This window comes from Hydra viridissima, unplaced genomic scaffold, assembly GCF_058129835.1.
Source record: "Hydra viridissima isolate aposymbiotic clone 2 unplaced genomic scaffold, HvirCarnegie_v1 scaffold_7, whole genome shotgun sequence".
Taxonomy (NCBI): domain Eukaryota; kingdom Metazoa; phylum Cnidaria; class Hydrozoa; order Anthoathecata; family Hydridae; genus Hydra; species Hydra viridissima.
The window spans coordinates 18203814-18219398 of NW_028324306.1; the positions used below are offsets into that span (position 1 = coordinate 18203814).

At 31.4% G+C, this 15585-nt stretch overlaps 3 protein-coding genes and 1 pseudogene across 4 annotated transcripts in view; 1 reads left to right on the plus strand and 3 right to left on the minus strand.

Annotated features, from left to right (window-relative positions):
* Positions 1-2355: 2355 nt before the first annotated feature.
* Positions 2356-3055, minus strand: LOC149886460 (uncharacterized). Its single transcript, XM_090094395.1, has 2 exons — positions 2765-3055; positions 2356-2670 (listed from the first exon to the last, which is right to left on the minus strand). The coding sequence occupies exons 1-2, from the start codon at positions 3053-3055 to the stop codon at positions 2356-2358; spliced, it is 606 nt and encodes a 201-aa protein (XP_089950521.1).
* Positions 3056-4401: 1346 nt separating this feature from the next.
* On the minus strand, positions 4402-5278 carry LOC149886461 (uncharacterized). The gene is made up of 3 exons (XM_090094396.1): positions 5268-5278; positions 5006-5109; positions 4402-4686 (listed from the first exon to the last, which is right to left on the minus strand). The coding sequence occupies exons 1-3, from the start codon at positions 5276-5278 to the stop codon at positions 4409-4411; spliced, it is 393 nt and encodes a 130-aa protein (XP_089950522.1). The 3' UTR covers positions 4402-4408.
* Positions 5252-6956, minus strand: LOC149886462 (uncharacterized; annotated as a pseudogene). The gene is made up of 4 exons (XR_016454597.1): positions 6938-6956; positions 6517-6627; positions 5804-6159; positions 5252-5351 (listed from the first exon to the last, which is right to left on the minus strand). The product of XR_016454597.1 is annotated as an uncharacterized LOC149886462 (transcript).
* Positions 6957-14336: 7380 nt separating this feature from the next.
* Positions 14337-15585, plus strand: part of LOC149886463 (uncharacterized) — a 55427-nt gene continuing 54178 nt past the window's right edge. Inside the window, exon 1 of the mRNA XM_090092684.1 lies at positions 14337-14389. The gene's annotated coding sequence lies outside the window, so the exon portion shown is untranslated. The remainder of the gene's footprint in view (positions 14390-15585) is intronic.

Here is a 15585-nt window from a genome sequence, read left to right on the forward strand (position 1 = left end):
ACAAACACCTCATTTGCAGCTTTCATTAGATGGCTGTTGTTAACAGAAACACTAGATTCCAAAAACTTAATACTGGAAAGTAAAGTACTTTGATTTGGCTGCAACGAAGGCAACCCTAATGACGAATTTGATATTGGCTGTATTAACAAACAAAATTAATATATAAAAACAGTTAATAAAGTTAAAACACACAATTAAATGCTAATTTCAAAATATTACATAGAATTTATGATTAAAAAAAGATTTAATAAACTATTCACACATTACTAATGTGTTTGTACAGTAAACAGTATTTGGTAAATTCATTTATATTACAACTAAAGACAGCTACTGAATAGCCGTCTTTAGTTGCAATTTAAATTAGTTTACCAAGTTAGCATTGGTCACTGCTGACCATTTATGAGGAGAATGAAAATGGTGTTTGATTCTGCTAAATACGTTCTTATTTCAAAATCAGCTTTATCAACCTCATTTTCATTGACAAAGCCAACAGCTTTATCTGATGTCAAACCAAACTTGAAATGTACTGGAAAAACAATAATGTCATTTTAGTTTTTATATACACGACAAAAATCCAGACTAGTTAAAGTGAATATATATGAATACGCAGAACCAACTTCATATACAATTAAACAATTATACATATTTAATAATTATTAAGATTTATAGATTTTTCAGTTTGTAATGCTTAAATGAAAAAAAAAATCAATATTTCTAATTTAAATTTTTATTTAAAAAAATTGTGTATCTCAGATTTACAAAGATTTCGTATGTGCCGTCTTCTCCGGCAATACATATGACATTGTATGGATGATAGTTCTTGAACTGATTTATTTGTAAAATATGCAGTTTATTTGGGTTGCTAGATTTTTTAACTTCAAAAGAACTAAAATGTTCATGAAAATGCAATGTTTAAAATGAATAACATACAAAGTATATTTGTTTTGCAAGAGAAACAATGCACTTAAGCTCTCCAAACTGAGGATGACTTTCCTCACGGTCACGACACAAAACACAATCCGGTTTGATTTCATAACAGCCAAATCTAACTGAATGAGCCGCATATATTTCATCACAATTGTCCAGATTTAAAACTGTGCGCAAACTACTTGATAGTGCTGATTGTAAATTGCCAACAATTATTGTACCACATAAGCCGATTTATACATATTCTGTATACAAAGACCCAATAAACAATGTGTTTGCTAGTTTGAGTTGACTACGATGCATCATAATTTTGCAAATATTTTTAAAATTGCAAACAACAGAAGCAAGTTCTTTAGCAAATCGATGCTTTGCCTCAAAACGCATACACCAGTATCTCCTCAAAGGCATAAATTTACCATAAATTCTGGATAATGTTGCATAAAATGATGTTTGGAATAAGTCATTTGGTAGATATTCAGGATACATGGTTTTAAATTTGGCATGATATTCCTCCAAATTAAAACTCGAGCTGATGAATGAAGCCAACAGTTATAGTTTGAGCAAATATTGCATCTATGCAATCAAGTAACATCAGTTAAAGTCTCCAATGAGCATCACCTTCTGGAATCAGGTTTCCAATCATTAAAAGCAGATTTCTTATCAAACACCATGATTCAGCAGCTTGAATGCGAATACTTTTTAAGTTAACTTCTGGAGATTTGCTGTTTTTTTCACCCAATGAATAGTTATAATTATTGATTGCATAGTTGACATCTGCAATTAGAAACTATTTTTTGTCTATCAGCGATTGCAAAACAAGGCATATTTCTAAAGGTACAACACCTTCTATTACATCATGCATGCAGTCAACTGCACTCTGGTCTATGCAGTGAAACTGTGACAAACAATTGAAAAGACAACCATACTTAATGCCAAATTCTGATGCATTGTAGCTATTGCTTCTACTTTCTGATACACACATATCTTGTTCTGCTCAAGTCCTCCTATAAAAGGTTTCTGCCTTGAGTAAAGTTTAAATTTCACAATGTGCACACTTGCAAATCCGCAAAAGTATTTTGCATTGAAGCTTTCCATGAAGCCAAACAAAGTGTTGTAAATATTTCTTTGTTTAAACTGACTAAGGAAGATCAACTCAACGCCTTTTTTGTAACTTGTTTATATATATTCTTATAAAGAAAACAGCGTTATTTATACGAAATCTGACTAGTTGACAATTATCAGTAACTAAAAATAAGATAATAGTTACCAACTTCATACCATTAACTAATTACTGTAAAAATACTTGACGTCATCGCGTAGTTTAATAAATGTTTATGACACACTCCCCCAAATTATAGAGAATATCTACAAATTCTCATCAAAATGTTCATCAAGGGCTGTTATTTTAATAAGTTCCTCAGCCTTTGATTATGAGATTCGTGAAGGTCTTTGGTTCAGAGTTTTTGTTCGCTCTGCTGATATGTTTTCGCAAGGTTTAGAATCATTTAGGAATTCCTCGATATCAGTAGGATCTTGGCAAATTTCCAAGGGATAAAGCATCCGAATTGATCTTTCCACTACTTGATTATTTCCCGTTCTTAATTTAGCACCGCGGATTATATTATCTTCTCCGCGTACAAGTTTCGTTACCATACCAATTTTCCACTCACCTCTATTCTTTTCTTCTCCTTTAAGCAAGAAAATCTCTTCCACTGCTAAGTCCTTTTGATTATACCCTTTGCGCTGATAATTTTCAGCGCAAAAGGTATAATCTTAAGTACTTGTTTGTCTACCTTTTTCAAGCTAAGTTCTTGCATTTCGCGATATACCGCATTGCTCGGGTAGTCGATTTGTTGTTAAAATCTTCATCATCATCATCTTCTGCATTTTCGGAAGAGATTGTAATACCTTTCCCATGTAAAATTATGTTTGGTGTTAACATCGGAAGTTGAACATCGTTTTCTATATATCCTAATGGTTGGTTATTCAACGTGTTTTCAATATCAATCAAAACTTCTTTAAGTCGTTCAAAAGTCAGAAGAATCCTTCCAGTTGCTTTGTATAATAATCTTTCAAGCAAACCCACCATTCTTTCAAAGAAACCTCCCCATTTACATTGAACTTCCATTTTATGTTCATTTCACCTAAGTAATTGTTTATCAGCGGGTCTTTCTGCAATCGTCGGATACACCTTGTAGTACTTACAAATGTTTTAGCATTGTCGCTTATTATGAGTGCAGGTGTTCCCCTTCTTGCAATCATTTCTTTTATACTTCTACGAAAATCTTCATTTTCCATTGTTTTTAGTAGATCCAAATGGATTGCTCTTGAAGTTGCACAAGTATAAAGAAAAATGTATGATTTTTTGTAGCACTCTTTGCTTACTTTATATTCGATTGGGCCAGCGAAATCCAAACCAATAGTTTTAAAGGGGTATTTACTTTTAGTTCGATACTTTGACAAATCAGCTGTTAATGGAGCTGGTAATGGTTTGCACCTGAATCTTTTACACAATTGCAATCGTATATTATTATTTTGACTTGGCTTCGTAAGGTATCTGTCAAATAATGCTCACGAAACTTGGACATTGTCAGACCAACTATCCCATGGTGAGTCTGTGCATGTGCTCTTTGAATAACCAAGTCTAAAAAGCGATGCTTTCGGGGTAAAAATATTGGGTCCTCACCTTGTATACGACCCATGCAAACTAAAAGCCCATCGTGATTTCTATGTAATCGTAATCTTTCTGAAGTTTCTTTGTATTGTTCGGATTTTTCAAATTCGTATAGAGCAATTTTGATCAGCTTCTGCATTACGTTGTTCCTTTCAGTAGCTAATAGCACACCTTGACATTTTCTTTTACTTTTGAGATTAATAATGATTCTTAAGATCCATGCCATTATTCTTATAACTTTTGGTAGTTGATACTTGTTCATAAATTCATCAAAGTAGTTAAACCTCTCTGCTGTGGCAAGGTTATGGATTTTTGTTGGATTAACTTCTTTCATTACTTCATCCATTTGTGTATGAGTTTTTCTGGGTGGCCACTCATTCTTTTTGGCAAGCCATGTTAGAGCGTTGAACCTTATTTGTGGAATTTTTCCATTTTTAATTCCTCTACTTCCAATATCAGCTTGGTTCTGATTGGTCGGACAGTGGCACCAGATAATCCAACTTCATTTATTGATTCCTTTGACACGGTTTGATACAAACTGTTTCCTTTCACGATTGTCACTAAGGATCCAATGCAGTGTTGTTGAACTATCAAGCCAGCCTTACATTTCCATTTCTGGGTGTCCTTCAAGTGCCAATGTAACGTTTCTTAGCCAGCATTTCAACGTTGATTTAATGTTGATTCAACGTTGATTTACGGACGTTAATTTAAGCGTTATTTGGAAACAAAATATCGACGTTGAAATATCAACGTTGAACTGACGTTACGTTTTATGAACTTTCGAAAGATAATACTATAAAACATTTACTAAAATGTATTTGTATTTAAAAATTTACATGTGGGGGTAATTTTTCTTTCTTTTTCACTATCTTCGCTTTCATTTGACTCAACTTCACCCTCTACTTCACAGTCTTCGTCATCTTGATTTTCTTTATCACCTTCAAGAACTTCTTCATTTTCTACTTTGTGGTTGCAAGATTTCCGTTTACCTCCATTTAAACGATAAGGAGCATATTTCAAGCAGAAGGCTATAAACGTACGAGTTTCTTTGTCTATAGCTTTTGCATTACAGCGCTTAATCGATTCTAGAAAATAAATGCAAAAATGTTCAAATTTGGTGAAGTGAATAAAAGGGCAGAGAAAGGAGGAAAGAAAATCTTTCAGTAACATTATTTAATACAAAAACATGAAGTTTTCAATTTTTAGTCGTTTAAACAGATTTATTTTATTTTTGATGAACTTGTGCATAAAAAGTTTGAAATCTATTTTTTGTGAAATCAACTAAATTTATTTATTTTCAACAGGCAGCCAATAAAAAGTAGTATACGAAAAAGTTTATAATTTAACAATATAGATCTGCATCTTGCCTAATTTTTAACATTTAAAATCTAAATAATATCCTACTAATTATAGCTATATAAATATTCAACCCTTCCATAGGTAATTTCACAGTTACTTTTCCTTTCGAACCAACCAAATTAAACTTTGAACTCTGTTTGTCATAAGCCCTAAAGTTAGAGAATTGGTTTATAACATTGGCAACACAAGATTACACATGTCAAAAGAGAATTTCAATATTTTATTATTTTTCTAAAAATAAAAAATCGGTGGAACTATTTTTCTTTACAAAGCTAGTAAGTATTATTGATTAAAGAAATGTTTTAACCTGTTTATCATGTTTTAACCTGTTTATCATCTTTGTAATACTTTTCTTTTGATTGTTACCACCAATGGAAGATAGCTGCCTCACCTGATGTAAAAATAGAATACAAAATAATAACTCTATAAACAATGTGGCGATCTTGCACAATAGAAGATCTATATTCTCAATGGACATTTTTAGGAACATCCACCCAATACCCAAGATATAGATAACATCCACCCAATGACATTAATCAATGGTACATTTTAATGAAAAATAACTATAGAACATTAACATCATCAAATTGTATTAGTATCTCTCTTTTAGCATCTTTCATCCTGGCGTCATTAATTGTTAACCTTTTAGAAATTTCATTCATTTCCAAGGTTATTTGGGCCAACTTCCATAATACTATAATTAAAATCGTAAGTTGAAAATAAACAGTACTTACAAATTACTTTATGTGTTAAATTTTCAAGTATTTCAACCTGGGTCTCAAAAGAAGTGGGATTAAATAAAAATCTACAAAAAATAATTATTTTAAATAAACCTACCATTACCTTTAAGATTTTTTGAGCTAACTAACTCGTCACGAGCACATGCAGAATCTCTTCTATTGTAATTCATGAAGGTTTGAGGAATACCAGCAGAAATATTGGTGAGCTTTCTGATATACTAATAGTGGAATGATTGTTTAATGATTGTTTGAGTCCAGAAAAACCTCCACATATAGAAGAGGTAGTAGTTGACTTAAAGGGTATTGGTATATTGGCTGATAAAGCAGTGAGTCCAGAATAGCCATCAGGTATAGAAAAAGTTGCAGTATAACCTTTAAAAACCAATTTAACATTAAAAAAGTTTAACAAAAAACTTACTACAGTAAACACCATTAACATGTTATTTTGAAGGTCTAAAAATTAATTTAAATGATTTAAAATAAAAAGTAAAACAATAGCATGAAGGGAAAAGGTACCAGATAAAACTTTTTGAACTGAATTACTGCTCATTGCTTTTTATGGAATATCATAAAAGGCTCCTAAGAAAGAAGGAAGGAAAATAACTAATTGGCGTTTCTTTCTTTTCTTTTTTTTTTTTTTTTTTATTGAAAAAGAACAACTTTGGTTATTTTACTTATTGTAAAAGAGAAAAAAAATAAAAAAAATAAAAAAAAAAATTTACAGCTAGAATAGTGTTAACAATAATATATTCTTTTACTTGTTTTCATTTTAGGTAGAATTGGCATTGGAATAGACGTTTCTGCTAGCTTAATAACTGCATGTCTCTTCAGATGAGCTGGTACAACTCTTAATTGTCATTTCATTGTTATCCAATTCTCCAGTTGTCACATTGTCTCCATACTCCTCACATACTTCTTTGTCATCATCTAGGATGGAAATAATTTATGTTTACAATATGAAAGACTTATTTTAAGAAACAAAAGTAAGGATGACCTCTTAATCTTAAGTAATTTTAACGAGTACTCATTAAATGTATGAAAAGACCTAGAAAAAATTTAAACACAAATCTTTAACGAATTTATTTTAGAAAGAGATATAGGTGAAGCGCCTTAGGAGTATAGTGGACATTTGAGTCATTACAAATATGCAAATAATTTAGTAGAATTGAAAGATATGCATGATTTGGCTGTAAACAGTACTTGAGTTACTTTGTTTCCTTGATGTACTGCTGCGTACATTGCACTGCAGCAGCCATCTTTGCTTGCATCACCAAATCCATGGATTTCAATCTTTTTTATTATATGATTCAAAACAGTTATACTTCTTGGTATTGGTGTAAGGTCTGGTAAAGTATTTTTCCAAAGCATCCATTCCTTTGTTAATTCAGGTGAAAGTTTTTAATCCCAAGCAAACTTTAAATCACAAATTTGTCGATATATAAGTTATGCTGTTAGTGTAATTGGGGAAATCACGCCAAAATTTCTAAAATTCTTCTTTTGGTTGTGATGTTTGTTTGGCGAGTTGGTCTGCAACCCACTAATAAAGTGTCATCATTTTTGTCCCACAACAAAATTTGAATTTTTGAATGTTTATTTTGTTCATTGATGGTAATTTCATGATAGTTCTCTTTTGAATCATTGGTTTCCAATGCAGGAAAATTCGAGTGCCAATTTGTGAAGCTGGAATCCTCCCATTTTGAACAGATGAATTGCTGTTTGTTTCAATTTTTTGACACATTCCAGGTCAACTACCCCAGTAATTATATCATCAACATTTATTCTTTTGTTGATTATCCGAATTTCATTCTTTTTATGCGGATAATGTTTTCCATATGTCAATAAATGTTGCTTGATTACTCCCCCAAGAAAAAAGGGACTAGATGCACAGCCAAACGGGATTCAAGTAAATCTTAGAGTTATGACTTCTTTACTTTTCAAATTCGATATCCAGTAGAAACGGAAAACATCTTTAGTATCAACTCTTATTTGTAGAAACGCTTGTTTAATGTCTCCAGTAAGACAAACAGGTTGCAATCTGTTTTGTAAAATAACATTGAGTAGTAAGAGTTTTAATGGAGGACCAATATGTAAACAGTCGTTAAGTGAGGATGATCCCAAGGAGGTTTAATACACAGGAGACGGCATAACGTGACTTTTTTGAAGCCAGTTTTGAAATTTGGCCGCCATCTTAGTTAACCCAAAAGAATTTCGCAGAACTAAGGATTTTATTTAAAACTTTTTTAAACCAAATCAAAAAATTGCAATGATTGCAATCAAATGATTGAATAATTGGTCAGTTTATGCTTGGTAATTTATACTATCATGTAAAGAATTATACTGAAAAAGACATTCAGATAGCTGTATTTCAACATGCTACCAACAGAGACTGTATTTCAGATACACGAAAGATTCTTGTGAAAAGAAAACCATATGTTTGTGAGTTGAAACGAGTATGTATTTACATGTATATAAGATTTTTATTTATATGATTTACACTGAATAATAATAAAATGATAAATATAGATAAACAGATTTAAATTGACATGCCATCTTGTTCTGCTTATGGGTGTACTTTAAGAGATTGTACTGGTGGCATTATATTTTAATGTTATGTAAATGGTTGATACAGAGAGAAAGTTTTCCAAAGTTTTCTGCAAAGTATAAAAATGAAAGTTAATAAATTCATATTTTGATATTGGTGAGGTTATAAACACAGCAATAAAGATATTAAACAAACGACAAATTTTTACTACTGATCTAAAATAATGACAAAGTTATAAGTAAAAAATCATATGTAGTATATTTATTGCAAAAAAAAACTCACATATAATATATTTATTTCAATAAAAAACTATTAAGCGATTTTTCTGAAATCCCCCTTCCAAAATTGACAGTGTTTTTAAATGCTGAAAAGTACTTGCAAACTAAGCACTGGTATCTTGTTCTGCCTATGGGTGTACTTTAAGAGATTGTGCTGGTGGCATTACTTTTCATAGGTCAGTAATTTTTTTTTGGAAAAAATAAGAGGTTTATTGGGTTGTAATAAATACCCTTCAGTAAAACAGTTCATGGGAACATATAAAAAATTGCTGGTGCATAATGATATTCAAGATATTCTTCATGGAAACTGTTTGCCATTGCAAATTGTACCTATTTTGACTGCTTCTAGTAAATACCAAAACATTGAAAACATTGATGTTCCTTCTGTTAGTGTTTTGAATAACTCTACTAGCAGAAATAGGATAATTGAACTTCTAGAAAACTCTGTTACTGATCATGATTATTTTTTAGTTCCTGATGCTAGTTGTTTGTCTACATGTTCACAAAGTATTGTGGCTTGTATTGCAGGATTTGCTGTATTTAGGGGAAATTCTGGGGAATTCGCTACGCTGTGAAACATGTATTTCAGCGCTAAATACAAGTAGCAAACAAGAACAATATGAATTAACTTGAAAACAAAAGGTGCATTATTGATATTTTCCTCAAAAGATGATCATGACATTTGCATTTTGTGTGAAAAGTTGTTCAGAATCAATGTAGAACACAACAGCAATGATTCATTATACTTGTCAAATGTAAGGTGCCATGCAATTTTGCAGTCAGTATATCAATTCACAAATGCTTGTTTTTATTTCCACAAGAAACGTTCATACTGTGTAAAACATGGTGTCTGCTAATTTTGTGTTGACATATGACTATCTGAATGTCTGTTTCAGTATTCCATATATTTTGGAATAAGCTGAACCAGATAATCAGTTAGCAAACAATTCATTGTAACATAATATAACCTCGAAAGTGTAACTAGCGAATTATTCATTGACTTGTTGCAATCCTTTGATATCGTTTCACCTGTGTTTTCTCCATAGTTCTGCGCAAGATATAAAAATGTTTTGGGTCAACAAAGATGGCGGCTGACTTTCAAAACTGGCTTCAGCGCGTTTTATGTAAACATATATACCGTGCCGTCTCCTGTGTATTAAACCTCCTTGGATGATCCGTACTCTTTAGCTGACGCATCAAAAACAATCCTTAGCTTGGTTGTTTCGAAGTCCTCTTTTATCACTGCTCAACGAGGCATGTAGAATATTCTCTTGCCAGCTGGTTTGTTTGGTGCATACCCAATTATCCTATCCTTGAGTTGCTCTTGAATAATAGCGTTATATTTTATGAGATCATTTGGTTTCTTTTCCAGTTTTCTAAGTACACTATGCAACCTTGAGATACTCCCATCTGAATAAGATGCTAGTTTTCAATGTTCTTCTTTCCATATTAATCCAGTGTGATAAGAACCAGTCAAGACTTGTGGTAGCTGTTCTTTAAATTCTTCATATACTTTATTTTGTTTCCCTTCATTTTGATTCGCTTCGATCTTCTAGACCAAGAACATCTAAGCTGTATAGTTCTTTGTAACAGTCGTTGGTTGGCTTGGTAAAATATAAACAGTCTGAGGTGCTTTGTCCTGGTCCAATAACCGTCCATCCAAATATGGTTTCTTCTGCAAAAGCTTCTCCGTCATTTCCAGTCCAGAAACCTTTCAACTTTATTCTTGCAATATCACCAGCACCAATTATAAGATGAATTTTATGATCATCGTAAACATCTTCATTATGAAAATACGATACCTCTAAGTGTTTGAATTTCTTTTTTAGGGCGGATATCCTCGGATTTTGTAGCACTGTAAGCACTTTCCTTTCTAATTTGTAGAGTTTAAGATCAAGGGTGTTGCGTCCGTTTATTGAATATAGAGTTGTGTAGAACAACGGAAGGTTTTGATGTACTGATTCAGTCATTGTTTCAATGTTTTTCGATTCCCAATTATTTGGCTCTAACTTTAAGTACTTGATTAGCGTTGATGAGAATAAGAACTACCAGCTCCCGTATCCAAGAGTGCTCTCACTTTATATTTGTCAACGTTCACAACAACTGTTGGATGATTAGTTTGCTCTTCGTATCCAATCATAAGGATACCCTTTTTTGATTCGTCTTTATCAATCCCAGTGTATATAGATGAATGATGCCTTTCTTGACAATGGTAGCAAGAACGTTTGCTACGACAGTTGGATACTATGTGGTTTGTCGACGTGCAGTTGAAGCAGCGATGGTTTTCTTTAAAATATTGTTTCCTTTGCTGTGTTGAATGAAGTTTCGTACATTCGTGACTACGATGATTTTGCGAACTGCAATAGACACAGCCAATGTTTTTAATTTCGCTGTTGGAAGCGTTTTTCCATTTGATTTTTGTGCTCCCAATTATTGTGGGGTTTTGAATTTTCTTTTCTAATATTATTTCTTGGTCGTCCAATAGATGATTCTGGGTTTCGTAAGGTATATTCACGTAGAGCTTCAATTAGCTGTTCAAAGCTCCATTCTTGCCATTTTGGATCTGTTCGAGTATTATCAGCTTTAAGAGAGCCAAGTTTGTCGAGAGTTTCGCGTACCAGTATTTCTCTGTCTCCAATTTGTGCAAAGTTTTTAACGAGTTTATGCTTACATTTTATTTTCTGTAAAAATGATGTACTTGATCCAGGTCGGTATTTTTTATGTAGGGAAGATCCATGATATCACGACTATGCTGGCGTATAGTTTCAGAAGTGATTCAATACTTTTGATTTAGAATCATTATCGCTTTTTCACAACCATTTGAATTAAAAGGGAGTCCAGCAATTTCCTCTTTTGGCGTGTTTGATTGTAGTTCACGCAAGTATGATAATTTAGTTACTGGAGGATAGCTTGTTTAGCCAATTTCTTTGCTGAATCGTTTCCTAAACCGCACCCAATCTATAATAGTCCAATTAAATTTTGAAATTTGTAGTCTGAGAAGTTTTGCTTTACAATCATTTGCGTGCGCACTGTGCAAGCTTGAGTTGTTTCTTGCTTTCGTTCATTTAGTTATTCTTTTACAAGAGCAATTTCTTCGTGCATCTTCTTCTTTTTCGTAATTTTTCTTTCTATACGGTATTCTTCCAGCGAGGTCAGAAGTTCGCTTTGCTGTTTAATTAAATTTTTCTGTTGTTCGTACCATTAGTCAATTTCTTCATTGTCGGCGTTTTCTTCGTCTCTTTTTTATTCTTCTATGTTTTGGATTAAGTTAAAAGTCTCCGACAGTTTTGCTTTGATAGTTGGTTCTAATCTATTTAGTGTGTGTATATCGTTATTGTTCAATGATATGCGTACTTCCAGAGCAAGTCGCTCAACTTTTGTTAGTGTTAGTTCCAATTTCCTTGATAATGTAGCGATTGGATCTTCGCGTTGCTTCAGAGGCATTTTAAATTCTATTGTAATCTTTGATTCCTTACGTCAGTTGATAGCTTGTAGAGTGTTCCGTAGATTCCAGTTGTCCTGGCAGGGTCGTCACTTTGTGTTGTGAATATTTCTTTGTTTTTAACTGGCTAAGGAAGATCGACTCAACGCCTTTTTTGTAACTTGATTATATATATACTTATTAAAAAGCGTCATTTATACTAAATCTGACATAGTTGACAATTATCCGTAACTAAAAATAAGATAATAATTACCAACTTCATACCATATATTAATTGCTGTAAAAATACTTGACGTCATCGCGTGGTTTAATAAATATTCATGACAAAAGTGTGTGCTCCTAAATTATCAGCAGAAAATACAATCAAATTAGCCTAAAAAGTTTGTTCCACTCCACAACAACACCATGTTCACTTTCCGTGTTCACTTTCCAATTGATACAACACAATGACGGATTGCATAGTATGATTGCTTATCTGTGTGTGCATCTAGGCATACTATGAACCAACTAAAAAAATGCTATCAGTCATAGACTGATACTTAGGAGTAATATTGCGTTTCATCATGTATAAAGTTTCAATTTTATGTAAACGTGTGTGACTTCCAAGCACATCCGTTAAAACAAGCATGTGGCATTATTACAATCTTCGTGTGGGTCACTTGGAAAATTTGTGTCAAATGCATCTTCCAGTGACTCATTTCGTAAGTTGTTACTGCAACTGCTATTGTTGTTGAGGCCTAAAATTTGATCTGGCAAAACATAATGATGGTGCTCAAAATGCTTTTTTAACTTACTGAAGCTAAGGAATACTCTTAGACATTTATTAAACATACAGCGTAATTCAGATCCTCTCGTGGTTAAGCCATGAAAGTTTTGAAAGTGGTAAAAAAAATCTAATAAACTTGAAAAATAATTTGAGCATCTAAAACATTGCAGTATTGTCACCTTTAGCAGGAAAATCTTCTCTACTTTTGATGACAACTGGCTTCTTAATAAATCGATCAGAAGACCATACTTTGATTAGCACAGACATTCTGTAAATGTATAAAACGTTAAATTATACAACTAATTAATTGATGTAACTTAAATTTTAACTTATTGAAGAAATGAAATTATTAATGAAAATAACTCACCTAAAACACACGTGATAATATTTACTAAATGAAATTCGATACACTTTTTAAATAAGTTTTTAGCTTCATATAAATATTAAGTGTTCAAAGAAATTAATATTATGAAGTCTTTTACGTGTCTGAACTCCGTTTACTTCACAAAGTTGTTCTGTTATATTATAGCTAACGGTGTAATCCGTTGTTTTATTGCCTTATTTTGTTACAATTTAATCCGTAAACTTTACGGAGTTTAACGGATTTACTGTCAACGGAGTTACTCCGTTGATATTTTAACGAATTTTTTTAGAGTGAGTCTGTAGTACTCCTATCATTAGAAAGGGAACAAATTTTATACGTTCTGGCTGCAGTAATGAACCTCATTTGCATCCTAAAGATTGTTTTTTGATTTACCATTCCGGATAATTTTTTTTTCTGTTCTCAAAAGAAAAGTAAAAATATTTTGTAATACTTAAGATTCCATTGCCAATGTAAGTTGTTAGAAATGAAAATAAAATATCTTAAAACATCTTTTAAGATATTTTATTCTTAAAATATATAAAAGGATTTTGTTTTTAATTTTATCTTTTCTAAATGAAAAACAACCTTTTTGAACTTCTTTACATCTTTCAGTATAAAATGCTGTGTATTTAATTTTTATATATGTTTAAAAAGATCTTTTCTTTAGTTTTCTTTATATATATATATATATATATATATATATATATATAGCTTGTTATGGTTTCAAACAGATTTATTACTTGAATTTCTATTTGTTTTGAATAATATGTAATATAATATGTAATCTTAATTTTTTTTTTTAAATTTAGAGCGGTCACGGCGAAAAGTTTTTTTAAAAAAAATGCTGTTGTGAAAGAAACATAGTGATGTTTAAGCCATTTTTTTAGAATTTAGAACAGTTTAACTTTTAAGCCAAAAAATTTTTAAACAAAAAATATTTAAATTGTCTAGCCGATGCTTCCTTTTTTAACTTAAAAAAAGTTTCAGTATAAACATTAAAAATGTCTTTGTTTTAAACTTTCTTATTTTTATTTTTATATTTTACTACAAACACTCTTGGTTATGAGATTTCAAATATGTATAGTGTAGGTTCTTTAACGAGAAATACATAAAGTTTTTAGTAACAAACTAAATCAACGAAGTTTAGTTATTTGCAAAAAAATCGCCATATTTTCCCCCGTAGCTTCAAAATAAAACATGTGCGCATGCTCACAATAATAACAGGGTCAACCCATCGTGACTTTGATGCCATTACTTAATCAACCGCATTAGTGGTTAAACTGTCCGCACGTTATACGTAAGTTTTCTTTTTGGAAATAAACTTGTACTTTTCATAACAAATAGATTTTTTTAATTCTTGTTCGTCTTATACTTCTTATGCTTCTTACAGCTCGTACCCAAAAATTTTCAGATATTATTGCGAAATAAGCGCACTTTTAAAAATGAGAAATCCTGTTTTATATCGTTGCTGTGTTTTTTTAACCTTCAGAACTTCATTAAAAAAAAGCTCTACAATAAATTTGCAAATTATTTAACTTAGCACTAACTAGATTAAAAGCGGGGGAAAAAAATCGCTTCTTTCTCAATGAATTTGTATAATGTGATTTGTTGGTTGTAAATTGCCGATATCATCGTTTTGAAAACATTTTTCTTTTTTTTCCTTTTTCTTTTTTCTTTTTTTCTCTTTTCTTGAAGTTAATAAAACATCTATTTTTTAACACGATTACTTTTATTGCTGAATTTAATGCAGTATCGTTAAAGGTAATTAATATTTTAGCTACAATAAAAAACAAAAGATTGTGTAGGAAAACTTTGACAGTTTGAAATTATGTCAACAATTTTTAAAAATTTAATATTGTGTGAAGATAATTATTTGAGTAATAAGCAAATAAGGCATTTTTAATAAAACCTTTGTAAAACTTCTTATGCAATTTAAGTTGCTTTTGTTTAGATTTAAACTTCATTGGCACAAAATCCAGCAAGGCTTATATCAAAAATGTCATTAATATGTAATATCAATAGAATGTTAAAAAATAAGAATTAAGCTTAACTTATTATAGATTATTAAGAAGTAATCTTTTTTTTTTAAAAAAAAAACATTTTTCTGTTTGATTATTTTCTCTGTTTTCACCTTTTCGTAAGGGGTCTGCGTTTATCAAAAAACTCCGACTTCCGACGTTATCGGAATTTCTAAAAAATAGTCGGATTTTTTTAAAAAAAACCTTCGGAATTCCGCGAACAATTCCAATAAAGTTCAAAATGCGAAACTTTTTTACCTGTTGAAATAAACCTGGAGTCGGAATGTTGGACTTTTCTGGCATTTTTAGGAATTAACACAATATGCACAGCAACTCGTGCATTCTTCATTCAGAATAGGCGTGACTAGGACTTAAGATAAGCAGTATGCTTTTTCTGCAGATATTATCTCAGTAACAGATAAAAGTTGTGGAATTTTTATCTGCTATTATAGAAATATTAGCTGTTTATCCCTGG

What these genes read in the sequence shown, in the direction of transcription:
- LOC149886460 (XM_090094395.1), bottom strand. Translation starts at nt 3,055, where the DNA reads ATGGAAGTTCAATGTAAATGGGGAGGTTTCTTTGAAAGAATGGTGGGT. An exon ending in ACAACAAATCGACTACCCGA is followed by an intron (nt 2,671 to 2,764) that starts GCAATGCGGTAT and finishes GAAAATTATCAG; the next exon opens with CGCAAAGGGTATAATCAAAA.
- LOC149886461 (XM_090094396.1), bottom strand. An exon ending in TATTTATATAGCTATAATTA is followed by an intron (nt 4,687 to 5,005) that starts GTAGGATATTAT and finishes TTTATTTTCTAG; the next exon opens with AATCGATTAAGCGCTGTAAT.